This window comes from Chiloscyllium plagiosum, unplaced genomic scaffold (genome assembly GCF_037043375.1).
Source record: "Chiloscyllium plagiosum isolate Xiang-an unplaced genomic scaffold, Cpla_swu_hap1 HiC_scaffold_3, whole genome shotgun sequence".
In the NCBI taxonomy this organism is placed as follows: Eukaryota; Metazoa; Chordata; class Chondrichthyes; order Orectolobiformes; family Hemiscylliidae; genus Chiloscyllium; species Chiloscyllium plagiosum.
The window spans coordinates 24590629-24606611 of NW_028270141.1; the positions used below are offsets into that span (position 1 = coordinate 24590629).

At 38.6% G+C, this 15983-nt stretch overlaps 1 protein-coding gene across 2 annotated transcripts in view; it reads right to left on the bottom strand.

Annotated features, from left to right (window-relative positions):
- The window catches only part of trappc12 (trafficking protein particle complex subunit 12), a 70047-nt gene that overhangs the window by 33918 nt on the left and 20146 nt on the right, over positions 1–15983 (bottom strand). For both annotated transcript variants that reach the window (XM_087977997.1, XM_087977996.1), the window contains exons 6-7: positions 13877–14015; positions 228–340 (exon numbers count right to left, since the gene is read on the bottom strand). In XM_087977997.1, coding sequence (XP_087834123.1) covers positions 228–340; positions 13877–14015 — 252 coding nt within the window. The remainder of the gene's footprint in view (positions 1–227; positions 341–13876; positions 14016–15983) is intronic.

The following is a 15983-nucleotide window of genomic DNA, read 5'->3' on the forward strand; positions in this document are numbered from 1 at the left end:
CACGCAAATTGTTTTGACTTGTGAACATATTTCATATATGGCTCTCTCACATGACCATATACAAGAAAAAATAAATAACTCCAAAAAAACCTTTCACGTCATATAACTTTGCAACATGTTCCACCTTGGATGTTTCTGCAATGGCAAACCTTAACAAGCAGATGGCATTTCTAAGGAGGACTCAAACAGACAAACACACAAATGTCTTTAAAATCATAAGCTCCCACCTTTATACATGTTACTTTCATGGTGTGTAGCCTGTCCAGAGATTCCTGTGGCTTCCCTAAATACTGTGGAAGTTCTGCATGCAGGACTCTCATAGAAAATGGTATCATGGACCCTAAAAATGGCATGAAAACATGATTACACTACAACAAATTTTGCATTTACCTTTTCATGTTGTCAAATACAATTGTGAATAGATTCCTGATTTCTTTATTAGTTTGTAGCATTTAAGAATATTCGCTTGAAGATCAGCTCTGGTGGCATATCTCAAGCTTAGGCAAATTTCTAATTAAAAAAAATCTCTATGCTCACTTCCAATCAAATCATCTGCACAATCAATCAATAATACTCATGGTCACGGATCTTTGCTTCACCTTTCTAATCCTCCGACAAATTAACTCCATGTATAGGAACTTTGAGGCGATAAACTACAAACATTGTCAAAAGTTTTTATAGGTTTGTTTGGTAGGGGATGGTGGGGGGTTGGGGGAAGAGAGGAGGAAGGGAGAGAAAAGCAGGAAGATATATTGAGTGAAAGACAGGTCACACTGTGGTGTGCACAGAAAGGGACTTGGGGATGGAGAGGGTGCAGGTAGTGTGCAGGGAAACAGATGGTGTGAAGGAGGGAGAAATGGAGGTGTTGAGGAGAGGGTAGAGTGGGGGGAGGAAAGGAGAGAAGTAAAAGGAAGAAATAGTGACAGCATTTGGGTGAGAAAGAGAAAGAACAGCACAAAGATGACAAACGTTGCTAAGAGCTGATCCTTCTCATTTCTGCACCTATTCCCTGAAATACACCTCTTCCAATGGATGAGAAAATGTACAGTGGTACTATCACACTAACATTAAGTGCTTTAAGACCAAATCAGGCAGAAATTATCTACCAGATGTTGATATTTGGTGCTAGTTTTGTTTTTGGTGTCAAAACATAATGAATCGATATAATGGCAATGACGAAGTGTTTAGACACATTACTTTTATGTTATTCCTATAGGAAAATGGCCATCTCCTGCAAAATTACATTAGCTACTAAATTTTCAAAACCTATCATCTGGTGTTTAGCACAGACTTCCCATTCAGTTTGCACAGTCTCTTTTCTGCAATTATTCAGTTGCATCAAGAAATAATTCACTCTTGATACCCTACAGTTGCAGTTTCAGACTGGATTTAAGTTATTTTAAATAGATAGTTACAGTACCCTTTAATTGTTCTTCTTTATTACAGTTCATAGAATAACAGAAAGCTCATCCGAAGTTTTTTGGGACAAAACAGTCCCAACTTGGGACTTGCATTATTTTTACTTGTCACTTTCCTCTGCAGAAGATGTAAACATCTCAAGTGTCTCAAAACAACTGACAAGTTTGTAACACCAAATGGGAATGGCCAAAATTTAACTAGAAACTGGGACACAAATACAATTCAGATTATGATTATTTTGGCTCAAGAACTAATCATTTAAATAAAGATGATAGTGCGGGTCATGATAGAATTAATTACATTAGCACCCTGATGCATCCATGCTGAGAAAGGAGAGTACCCTCCTGACAGGAGATTGAGCTTTTTGTGTTGAACATCAGTAATGGTGAAGTTCTTCAAATACCAAAACAAGTCTTTACAATAGAATGAAGAAATTAATTTGAACCTTTTATTTGACAGGAAAAATTTTATTTCAAAATGCTAGATCACTGCTTGCGCAATTCCGAAATGGATATCTCCTATAGTACTATTAGGAAATTGTAACAGTTTACTGATCCAGCAACAATGAAAGAAACTCTATTGTCACAAATCGATTAAAGAACATGAGTACATTTATATATTTAATGTCCGTTTTTAAATCACATTAAGGTGCAGGGGTAAATGTAGGGGAATGGGTCTGGGTGGGTTGCGCTTCGGCGGGTCGGTGTGAACTTGTTGGGCCGAAGGGCCTGTTTCCACACTGTAAAGTAATCTAATCTAATCTAATCTAAACAGCCAAAAGTTGGCTATTTAATCACATAATTGGACTAAGTTGCTTTCCAAAAATCATTTTTCCCATCTACAAATTTCTATCAATATATACAAAGTATGGGAAAGTACATGAATAGGGCAGCTCCTGAATTCCAGTACGTGGCTGGGCATGCATGCATGCAATTTTTCTCATGACCCTAGATTATTGGTGGGGGGAGCAATCAGGGAAAACATAGCAGCTCAGAAGTCAACTGTTCCTCACAGTAATCAGCTTTACAAATTTGATGGGACATAAAGCGATTTATTTTGTTGACTGGCCTCTACAAAGACTAAGAAGTATGTTAGTTGGCAGCAGATACAAATCAATTCTAATAATTGATGACAGTGTTAATGAAAGAACAATCAGATAATCTGGTACTTTTAAGTTACACACTTATTTGTGCATTTTCCTGATGATTATAAAGTATTGTTCTTTTCAGTTCTAGTCAAATGACCTATCACCACAAGAGTACTGAACATTGAGATTGCACAGCATGACTACAGAAAATCACCCTTTATTACATTTTAACCATGTGCCTTGATCACATTGTCATAAACCCTAGAATTGTAGATTTTCAGCTTTCCACATGTAGTCTTTATAAATAAAATATGGAAATGCAAAATTACACTTGAAGGATTTCACTTATATGCTAGATCACTGCGTGCGCAATTCCGAGCTGGATATCTCCTATAGTACTATTAGGAAATAGTAACAGTTTACTGATCCAGCAACAATGAAAGAAACTCTATTGTCACAAATCGATTAAAGAACATGAGTACATTTATATATTTAATGTCAGTTTTTAAATCACATTAAACAGCCAAAAGTTGGCTATTTAATCACATAATTGGACTAAGTCGCTTTCCAAAAATCAGGAAAGCACCACAAGTAGTCCCTGATGAATCTGGAAAGTTAACAATTGTAACAGTCTGCCAAAGACATTGAATATATAAAACTCCTTACAACAGAATTGCACCTTATATCTATCCTATAAGATAATGCATTCATGACTTTCTGCTTAACCATCTGGGATGGGCTATAGATAATTGTTTATCTGTCATGAAAGCTTCTGTCTCAATGGTAATTGATTATTTCTCCTCCCCCCTGCCAAATACAGAACAAAAACACCTTTTAACCATTCAATTTTGAAATACCAGCTGGTTGATGGTCAAGATTGCTACATACTGATTGGCAGTAGCAAATCCCTACCTCCATTCTGCAAATAAAGGGAAAATAAAGTTTGGCCTGTACAAGTGTATATGAAATAATCCTTTCTCTTGTTACCTTTGAACTGTTGTTCCGGCCGTTACAAAGACAATTTAACTGAGGAATTTGAGGAAGTACACTGCCACTCTTAAAATGACAGAAAAAGTCACTATCTGCTTAGAGATAGGTGATGAGAATAAGGCAAAAGATATATGTGAAAAATTACATTGTCTTTAACAGGTTATACTCCCAAGTCAGGAAGGTGTATTTCATGGAGCAGAATCTTGAAGATGGTGGTATTCTCATATTCATGCTCTCAACATTGTTATGAAATTGAGGGTATGTTGTACTTTTCAGAGAGAGTAAATGCTGTTCTGCACTGAGGGCTTACAAGAGCAGTCTCAGTATACTGGAAAATTGAAAATATGTAACATTTGGCCGTGAAATAGATTTCCGAGTTGGTTGCTGTTTTGACAACAATTTGAATTTAACCAATTTAAATTATGCCCCAGAATACAAAAACCCAATCAAGTTTGAATTTATTGTTTTGCCAACATCGAACCAATGAATTGTTGCGATGTTGGGGATAAAAAAAGGCATTTTGAAAATCAGATAGAGCAACTGCCATCAAGAGAGACTCCAGACATTGAAACATATTTGCAGTAAAAGATAGTAGACAATCCAGGGAGATCTTCAGCCAGAAGAAGAAAGATATCGAAGACAACAGGTGTTGTGTGGTTTTGAAATTAACTTTAATAAGCATTTTATTGGAACAGTATATAGTGATAGAATTGGACGCAGTTAATAAGCAGTTACGAGCAAGGGGGGCTCAGAGTTGTGAATAGTTGTTGCTTAACGTTCATTTTTAGAGGTTTTTTTTAAGTTGTGGAATATAGGAGTTCTTTGTCACTCATTTTAACAGATTACGAGGTGAGATGTGCTTTTCTGGGTGTTTAGTTTAATTAACAGAGTGGCTCACTGCTGTGTCAGAACATCATCCCTTGAGGGTTCATATTTGGAAGATGCTGTTGAAGGGGTTTTGATGAGTTACCGCTGTACATTTTATGGATGTGCTCATTACTGCCATATTGCAAAGAGGTGGAAGGTTGAATGATAAATATGGAGTGCCAATCAAACAAACCACTTTGTCCCAATGACGTCAAGGTCTCATACTGTTGCACTTGTCCAGACAAGAGTTTCTTTCATTTTCTTGAAATCATTGGTTGACAAAACTAAATGAAAACTTTTGAGATGTCTTTTTCAAAGAGGAACTATTATTTGAAAGACATCCTTTTGATCTCAATACCATTGCAAAATTGTGGGAAAGATATTGGAATACAATTCAAATCTCTTTAGGGATAACATTATAGGACATTTCAAAAATATTTGATTGGCTGCAAAGCACTTTGGGATGTCATGATATAATGGAAAGCACAATGTAAATTCCTTTCTTCCTCCCTAATTGAGTAGCCGCGTCACATGCATTTTAGAAGGCCTGCACCTTTGGAGAAGTCACTGACATTCTTCAAAGGCATAGAATAAATGGGATATAATGGGATTAAACCGATCAGACAGGAATTGGCAAAGAGCTATTAAATAGTCACAGCTCATTATTCCTCGTGGATGTTGAAGACTGCTGAATTCACCTAGCATTTTTTGCTCCAAAATGATTTTCTTTCCAAAGTTTATCACCTTTCATAGTAAAGTAGTACCATATGAACCATGATTATGAATAAATAAAACATTCTAAAACGTCCAAATAATTGTCCTTATATGATAATGGACAATCCTATATTTTCTTTTTGAAGAGACAAAGAGCCTTGAATTTTCTTGGTTGAATGACAAAAACATACACCTCGTGGTTTATGAAATGTTACAGAAGAGACAATGATTACTGCCAAAGTACTGTTTAAAAATGGGCAATATTCTACCGTGGCCCTCTCGACTAATACTTGAATTGCTAAAAATAAAAACCTCAGATATTCTAGCCAGAGTTAGAAGCTGAGCTTCAGACGTTGATTGGATTAAAACTCTCACTTACCTTTTAAGGACTGCTGTGTGGTACCACACACATCATAAGAGATATTGCAAATATTACATGAAGGTCCTACAGCAGTACTAAAGAAAAACTAAAATGTCGATAACCAAGCATTTTACCTGGCTCAGACTTTAAGGACATGTGCAATACTGTAAAATATGCCATGCCTGTCAGGTAGGAGGAAAACCTCATTTTCAAACCAGCATCTTCAATACCCACACCAGTATTTGAAGAACCATTTAGTTAAGTGAGAATACATTGTGAAGGACCTTTAACCAAAATTAGAGCAGGGCACCGGTGTATCCTCAGTTACGGATATAGAACATGGAACATTACAGTGCAGAACAGGCCCTTCGGCCATCTATGTCACGACATGCAAAATTAGTCTGATGCCTACACCTCCCATTTTTATCCATATGTCTGTCCAATGCCCATTTAAATGCCCTTAACGTCAGCAAGTCTACTACTGCTGCAGGCATGCCGTTACTTGCCCCTACTACTCTGAGTAAAGAAACTACCCCTGATATCTGTCCTAAATCTATCATCCCTCAATTTAAATCTATGCCCCCTCGTGTTAGCCTTCACCATCTGAGGAAAAAGGCTCTCACTGTCCATCCTATCTAACCCTCTGATTATCTTACACGTCTCTGTTAAGTCACCTCTCAACCTTCTTTGTTCCAATGAAAACAGCCTCAGTTCCCTCAGCCTTTCCTCATAAGATCTTTCCTTTCATAGCAGGCAACATCTTAGTAAATGTCTGAACCTTTTCCAAAGATTCCACACCCTTCTTACAATGCAGTGACCAGAACTGCACACAATACTCCAGGTACAGCTTTATCAGTGTCTTGTACAGCTGAAGCATGATCTCGTGGTTCTGAAACTCAATTCTCCTACCAATAAATTCCAACATACCATATGCCTTTTTAACAATCCTATCAACCTGGGTAGCAACTTTCAGGGACTTATGCTCCTGGACACAAATCTCTCTGTTCATCTACACTGTCAAGAATTTTACCATTTGCCCAGTACTCTGCATTCCTGTTATTTCTTCCGAAGTGAACTACCTCACACTTTCTATATTAAACTCCATTTACCACTCTGTACAGCTCTGCATCTTATCTATGTCCCTCTGTCACCCACAACAACTATCCACAACTCTACCTATCTTACTGCCATCTGCAAATTTACTAACCCATCTCTCTACACGCACCTCCACATCATTTATAAAAATGACAAACAGCAATGGCCCCAAAACAGATCCTTGCACCACACCATTGGTAACTAAGCTCCAGGATGAACATTTCCCATCAACCACTTCCTCATGTCTTTTTCAGTTAGCCAATTTCTGATCCAAACTGCTAAATCACTTTCAATCCCAAAACTCCTTATTTTATGCAATAGCCTTACTGAAGTCCATATACACCACATCAACTGTCTTATCTTCATCCACCTGTTTTGTCACCTTCTCGAAGAACTCAATAAGGCACAACCTACCCATCATAAACTGTTGACTATCCCTAACCAGACTATTCCTTTCCAGATGATTGCAAATCCCATCTGTTACAACCTTTTCCAACACCTTACCTACAAGCGAAGTAAGGTTCACTGACCTATAATTACCAGGGTTGTCCCGACTCCCCTTCTTAAACAAGGGAACAACATTTGTTATCCTCCAGTCTTCTGGCACTATTCCTATTGACAAGGATGACAAAGATCAAAACCAAAGCTATGCAATCTCCTCCTTAGTTTCAGAGAATCAGAGGGTAAATCCCATCTGGCCCCAGGATCTTATCTATTTTCAGATCTTCCAAAGTTGCTAAAACTTCCTCTTTGTCAATTTCAATTCCATCTAATCCTGTAGCCTATATCTCTGTATTCTCACTAACATTGCCCTTTTCTAATGCGAATACTGATGAAAAGTATTCATTTAGCGCTTCCCCTATGTCCTCAGAATGCACACACAACCTTCCACTACTATCTTTGATTCGCCCGAATCTTACTCTACTTATTCTTTTATTCCTGATATACCTATCTTTTCTGGCTAATTTATAACACTCAAGCCCCCTAACTGAGCCTTCATGCCTCATCCTCACACAAGCCTTTCTCCCCTTCTTGACAAGAGCTTCAACTTCTTCAGTAAACTATGGCTCCCTTTCTTGACAACTACCTTCCTGCCTGATAGGTATATACTTATCAAGGACCGCAGCAGCTGTTCCTTAAATAAGCTCAATATTTCAAGTGTGTCCATCCCTTGCAGTTTCCTTCCCCATCCTATGCATCCTAAATCTTGCCTCATCACATTATAATTGCCTTTTCCCCCAGTTATACCACTTTCCCTGTGGCATATACCTATCCCTGCTCAGTGCTATTGTAAACATAACCGAATTGTGGTCACTACGCCAAAGTGCTCCAAATCTAACATTCGGTTGGGTTCTTTCCCCAGTACCAAATCCAATATGGCAGCGCTTCTAGTTGGCCTGTCTACATACTGTCAGAAAACCTTCCTGCACACATTTGAACAAAAACTGACCCACTTAAACTACTTGAACTAAAGTATTTCCAGTCAATATTGGGGAAGTTAAAGACCCCCATAACAACTACCCTGTTACTCTCGCTCCTATTGAGAATCATCTTTGCTACCATGACACCATCATTTGACATCACATTTTCAGAAGCAGTTACTTTAAGGATGATTACAGTAGTCATAAGTATTTCTTTCTTGACAAAAATATAAATTGCTGGATAAATTTTTGATCAGGTAGTATCTGTGGAGAGAAGTCAGAGTTAATGTTTTGGGTTGAGTAATCCTTTCTTAGATCCAATGGTACCTAGGAAAATGTTAGTTTATATGCAGGAGATGCAAGGAAAACCCATCTCTCGTTCTCTCCTTACCCCCTCCCTTCCACCCTACCTTCTGCATATAAACCAACATTTTCCTGGGTATCATTAGTTCCAAGTAAGGTTTACTCAACCTAAAACATTAACTCTGATTTCTCTCCACGGATGCTGCCAGACCTGCTGAACTTATTGAGCAATTTCTAATTTTGTCTTTGATTTACAGCATCTACACTTCTTTCGGTTTTTAAAAAAAATTCTTTACTTTTCTAATTCTTTTTTGTTTTCTAAGAACTTAATCTTAAATATCTGTGCCTGAGTACCTTTGAACCTAAGTGCTGTAATCTGGCAACTGTAAACTGTTCACCATATTCATTTACATACATGTGAATAGAACTAATTATACTGAATTGAAAAGTATTGGCTTTTCTTTCTAGGCAGGTACTGTCCACCAGTTTGCTAGATGTTATGAAACATCTCTGCAGCAGTTGGTACACAACAGAATTCCTGACTCAGATGTAGGGACACAACCACTGCACAATTTTCTAATCGATATTTCAAAGATGTTATGACACACATCTGGAGTAAGTGGGTCTTGAAACTGATCTCCTGGTTCAGAGGTAGGCACACTAATGTGCTACAAAATGCCTATTTAAACAAAAAACTCTCAGCTAATTTAGGTCAATTGGCATACCTTAATCATATTGCTACAATAAACCACCATTTCAGTCACGATAAAGGGTGTTAGTTAACTCATGATGGATGTACTCACACAAGTGCGAGCAATTAATTTATTTCTAAGATATGCAGCATTCATCAATAATCACCCTTGACACTTCCTGGGATTTGTACACCAAGATATACATGCTGTCAAAGTAGTGCCTCCTGAACCCATACCCCTCTGGTAAAAGGCAAGCCGCACTCCACAGATATGAACAGAAAAATCTCCAGTATATTACAGGGACAGTGCTATATGGTCAAAGGTGTAATCCTTCAGATGCATTAAACCAAGGTCTGTCTGTTAGTTCTCCAAGGTGGACATAAAAGATTTATAGGATAATCTTGAAGAACAGTCAAGATTCCCCTTATCACCCACGCTTGCCAATATCCATCCCTCAGCTAACATCATCAAAAGACTAAATTAGGTTACCTGGTAATTATCATGTTGTTGTTTGTGAGACCTAGCTACGTACAAATTGACTGCTGCAAATTTTCTATTATATTAACATATTTTGAAGAATATGTTTACTTCATTGTCCGTACAATGCTTTAGAAAATCCCGAGGGTGGGAAAGATACTATATAAACCCAATTCTTCCTTTCTTCTTTCTCCAGCACCACTGACGCGCTGTGTCAGAGCTGTCCTAATCTGCAGTTCCATTCCATCCATTGTCACCTTTATCCATTTTTACAATCTTTGAAATCTGAGAAAGGTAAGTTTCAAATTCTGACATGTGAACATATGAATCATATGTTTCATAACATCAGCACCTTCAGCATTATTCTTCCACTCAATAAGATCATAACTGATCTGATTATGCCTCTACGTCACTTTCCTGTTGACCCGCTATATCCTTTGACTCCCTTATTCAGTTAAGACTTTGTCTACCTTTATTTAAAAACATTCAATGACCCTGCTTCCATGTGTTCTGGGGAAGAGAATTCCACAGATTCTTTGAGAGACAAGAACAAATACACTAATTAGAAGTTCCAATGCCTCTCTACTCCATATTCCTCTAGCCTTTCATCTTCCGTTGGTTCTCCCAATTATACCACCATCCTGTTTTCAACACCCTCTTTAGCCTTCTCCTACCTGATCTTGAATGGTCTTCAAGAAAGGCCTCAGTGCCACCCTTTTTCCCTACCCCAATAAATTTCAAGAGTGGCACAGTGGTTCTTCTCATACTTTTGCTTCCACATCTACTTCTTTGGATAGGTGTCTTTCTTTCACACAGCAGACCCATTTTATCAGTCTTCAAAATTCTCATTTCACCTAACTTTTACTACTTCTGGATCTTTTCACTGACATGTCACATCATCAGTTCCCAATTTCTTTGCTCTTCCTCACCCACTCTAACTTATCTCCCTCTGAACATCCCATGCTCCATTCTCTCAGGTCTAATCCTGATCTGGACATTACATTTGCTGATGGGTGGCATTATTATAGCTCGGTGCTCAGAGACTAAACGGTAACTCTCTTTAACATCTTTATCTCCACCTGGATTGTGAACCCATCAAAAACATTAAGCTAGCATCTGACAGATCATCACTTACTTCATTCCTGCTGAAGTCTTCTCTTCCCAATTCCATCTCAACACTTTCCCATCTCAGTCCTCCAAACTCTGAGTCCACTTGGTATTCCTGATGACGGGCTTTTGCCCGAAACGTCGATTTTACTGCTCCTCGGATGCTGCCTGAACTGCTGTGCTTTTCCAGCACCACTCTAATCTAGACTCTGGTTTCCAGCATCTGCAGTCATTGTTTTTACCTTATATAGCTGCCTCCTCTTCAAGATTCCGTAACAGAACAACCTGCTGAGACCCATGTTTCAGCACCCATCTTGCCTTATCTTACCATGGTAATCTCTTGTCCCATACATGCACAACTATTTGGAAATCCTCCACCACTTTTAACAATTTTCAGCTTCCCAACCATCTCCTTCCTACCATGGATGCGGGCATCAGGTCCATCCACCACAAGGATGGCCTACAGTACCTCTGGTTCCTCCTTGAATACAAGCTTAGATTGGAGAAAAATTTGTTTTTCCAATTTGGGGAATGTTAACTTTCTTCACGGATGCTGCCAGACCTCCTGAGCTTTTCCAAATTAAAACAAAAAGTTCAGTCAAGTAAAGTCAACGTTTCGGGTCCAGGGACCCTCCCTTAGAACAGGACTCAAAACATGAACTCCGATTTCTCCTCACAGATGCTGCCAGACCTGCTGAGCTTTTCTAGCAACTTCTGTTTTTGTTCCTGATTTACAGCATCCACAGTTGTTTTAGTTTTTGTTCTTATTTGGGTTTTACTTCACTTGAATCCCACAAATAAAAGGGACTTTGAATCACTCTCAGCTTGCTCTGTATTTTGTGGGATATGTGCATCATTTATTTTGTCAGTCTACTCAGGGCCCCTCCCGTATCCACCTTTCCAGTACATTGATCGCTAATAGTTCTGCTTCTGCCTTGGCCCCAAATTGAAAAACAATTTTTCCTCCAATTTGTCAGAGTCTTCCATTCCTCAATATGATTAGATTTGTTAATGGTTTCTGCACCTCTGCTCTCCCTCCAAGATCTTTCATGATTTCTAATCATTAGCACCTTCTACATCACAAATACACAATAGATTATCCTCAATAATTGGGCTCTTCTGATTCAGTGATCATGCCCCTACCTCTGTCATTCTAACTTAAGCCCTCTCCCACAGTATTAAAAATAAACACCCGAGAGGATATTGGGCCTAGTGCCTAGTGGAATGCAATCTATTCAACTTGAACAGATCTCTTCTTCCATAGAATCAATCCCAATGCCTTAAGAAGCTAAATCACTCCTTTCTTCACCATCCCTCCACCATACATTCAACCAGTCTATTCTCCTATTTCTGATATGGCCACCACACGGTACTGGGTACTAACAAGTTCAGGTCACTATTCCTATTTTTCACATAGCAGTGGCTGGGGGCGTTTCAGCTATTAACGTGCAATGCTCCTCTAAATCCTCCAACTGATCTGAGCCCATTACCATTCCCTTTTGCCTGTCAGCATCATCACATTTGATATTTAATCAATCAGTTTTGCTTTCTATTCTATCACAGATCTTCCTTATTATTTACTCCTCCCTTACCTGCCTCCTCACTTGCTTCAGAGCTATTACACCTTTAAGTGGTTAAAAAGTTAATCAAGCTGAAACATTAACTGTGTTTCTTCTTCCACAGATGCTGCCTGGTCTGTTAATTATTTCCAGCACTTCATTTTAAGTTGATAATTCCTGGCTTGAATCAGCTAATTGATTTAATATTGAAAATCCAACTGTAACACAATCACTGAAGTTCAGAGCATGGAAAAAGACTCTCTTCCCCCGGGGACCCACAATTTTTACATTAAAAGTATTAATCCAGTTCCTGTTAGGAAGTTCCTTTCAGGTACAGAAAATCTTTAATTCACATTGTTATACTTCATGCAATTTTGCTTTAAATATTATTTTATTTTTCAAGGCCTGTTTCTTGCATTATGTTCCCAACGTTGTTACCTCTCCATCTAATCCCCTTGAAAATGGCCTTGCCTCCCAGGGTAATCCCCCACTACCCTTGTTTCCCACTTGCACTGTCTCCCTATATCCTTGCACTGACCCTGCATTCTCGTTTGCACATACACACCCCACCCAAGGCATGCAATTAGTCAGGTTTCCTCTCCTTGCCTTTGGTCAGCTACTTTCTCTGTGAAAGTTTTTTTCTTTTCCTGATGAGGTTTTCCCACTCATACTGAAAGACTCTACCTAGAGATAGCGGTAAGTGAGAACAGCAGCTCTGCAGCTCTCTGTGTTGACTACCTTCTGCCTATGCAGGTGAGAAAGTGCATAAGGTATGAGTAGATAGAGAAAGAGTTACATTTTGCGTTGTGTAACAAAGGCTCAGCGAGCATGACTTTGACCAGATAAGAACTTGCAGTAAACAATGCGGTGCTGGAGGCAAGGGTAGTGGGTTAACAAGGTGAAAAGCATTCATTATGTAATGCCAGTTAACAAGATTAAGAACATCCATTGTATAATGCCAGATGGCTTAATCTTTACTGTTGATACTTTCATAGTCATCCTGCAGCCAATCAGATTCGCTTGGGTGATCATCCTCAATACTGAAGCCTACACCTACATTGTGTGGGGAAATGGCGGAGCTAGAATACGTTTGCAAGGCAACCCCAAAGTGAGGACAGACCACACTTACATTGTCTTGGGGAATCTGTCACCTAAGGCAGGTATTGAACCTGGGTCGCTGGCTCTGTGAGGCAGCAGTGCTAACCACTGAGCCACCGTGCTGCCCTACTATATTGTAATTATTAATTCCCAAATGCGATCAAAATATCCACTATCTGTACCAGAACTAGTATTAGTCCATCAACACTACTTTCTTGTACTTCTAACTTTCTGAAATGTACTTGCAAAGTTGCTTCTCCATCATCTTTCTACAATTTTACTGTAGTTAAATATGGCCTATAGTGCATACTTACAATGTAGCAAAAACATTTAAGGAACTGTTACCTAACTCCACCCATATTAGCTTTCAATTCTCAAGAGCATTGTTCTTTTCCCAGTTGTTATATCATGCAAAGTCAACAATGCTTTAATAATCTTTAAAGCTTCAATAATCCTTTGCACCATCCTTCTCTCTCTCCAAAACACACACTAAACATAACGCATCCATGTCAATATTTTTAGTTCCTGAGGCAATTTTAAAGATATATATGCATTATCAATGGAAATATGAAAAGTTGGCATTGGCTATTTTTTCCACATTAAGAAAACTAGTAATTTAATGAATGATTTCTACCACTGGAATAAACCAACACACGACATTAACTTTGAATGTAATAAAATGTAACCTCTGCGTCCTGGGTATACATGAGGATAGTACTCATAGTACAAGTCTGGCTGGTCGAGATCCCCAAATGGCTCAAATTCCGTCTCAGCATTTTGGAACAAGCTTAGCTTCATCAGCAAGGCTAGTCTCACAAACCATAACTGTAACAATAAAAATATTGCTGTTACTGAGCTTGCACTAATAAAGCAATATCATAAAAATGTTAAAAGTATGTGTAAATGTAACACACATTCAGTACCAAAGTGCTAATTGCATCATCCTGGTGCAGATTTGATCTGATAAACAACTGAACTATGCAAAAGAAATCTTGCAATGAATCCCATGTCTGAGTCAAATGATCAACTTGGATACAGTTAGATCAAAACGATTAATCTCAATCTTCCTGAATTAGCAATGGAGGGGAAAAAAAAGAACGTCACCAGGGTCTCTAACTCTGACTACTGTTGAGCAACCTATCCTGCAAGTCTGCAGCATCAGGTTCGCTTCTAATGACCTTGGCATTGTCGATGACTTACCATTGGGTAAGCTTTTGGAAAATGATCACCGACATAACTATTCTGGATAAAGGCAAAATGCATTTGGCTATAGATAGAGAGAAAAATGACAAGAAAATATAGAAGAAAATATGTACTTAAAGTGCTCATTTTCAACTATTCAAAACAAACAAATCCAGAATGCAAGCACAATTCTAAACAATGTACAATAGCGAGGTATCAAATGTTGTACCATTTAGGCAAGCTTTACTATTTTTTCATGGAAAAAGGGTTGGTAAAGAAAAACAAATTTCCTTCAAAGTCAGTAGGATTGTAATGGAAAGCAATGCAAGTGTTTCTTATATTTTAGTTTCTGACTTAACTCAGGCACAGGCCCTCAGCTTCAGCCTTCTCATGCAATGTTTAAGCAACACTATATGGTGAGCCTGACAGAACGATCTAATAGCTCCAGTTAACATTGAACAGACGGGACATAGCCAATTGTTAATCTATCAAGAAATTGGCAACAATAGGCAGACGATCCCAAAGGGTAACTGGAAGTGATGACAAAAATATTTCTTTTATTTACCAGTGCACCACTGGGAACAGAGTCAGAGAGTCATCCAGCATGGAGACACACCCTTCAGTTCAACCAATCCACGCCGAATATAATCCCAACCTAAATTGTTCCTATCTGCCACTTCCTGGCCCATATCCTTCCAAGCCTTTCCTATTCAAATCTCTCTTAAATGCTGTAACCATACCTGCTACTACCACTTCACCTGGCAGTTCATTCCACATATAAAACACCCTGTGTGAAGAAGTTGCCCCTCAGGTTCATTTTAAATCTTTTGTCTTCTCACCTGAAAAGTATGGCCCCATATTTTGAACTCACCCACCCTAGAGAAAAGACCTTTGCTATTCACCTTATCTATGCCCCTCATGATTATATAAACTTTGACAAGGTCATCCTCAACCTCCTATGCTCCAGTGAGAAAGGTCCCAGCCTATCCTTATAACTCAATCCCTCCAGTTCTGGCAACATTGCGGTAAATCTTTTCTGACCCCTCTCCAATTTAATAATATCCTTCCCATGGCAGGGTGACTAGAACTGTGCACAGGACTCCAAAACTGGCCTCATCAACATCCTGTACAATCTTCTATTCTTAATGGTCTCAGCAACAAAGGCAAGTGTGCTAAACTGCCTTCTTAACTACTGGCTTCCTGTGATGCAACTTTCAAAGAACTATGTACCTGAATCCCTAGATCTCTGTTTAGCAGCATTACCCAGGGTTGTACAATTAATTGTATAAGTTGCCCTTGTTTGTTTTACATATATTAATGATTTCTTTTCGCATCGTTCATTTGTATTGTTAAACTCGGGCAAACTGGGGTGCACAATACGAAGTCCTGTACAAATCTGATAATGTAACCCTGTTTTACTCTGGACTAGATTTAAAAGGCAGACACATATAGTTACTTCCAGCAGTTCCACAAATAAATCACACAAAGCTGTCCTTCAATTCAGCTGCCTTTATTACAAATTGTTTCTGGAGGTAACTTTCGTAAAAAGTAAATTGGAACATCCTGCGTTTTTAAGGTTTCCAAACTTAAAGCCAGTTTATTACCTTTCTT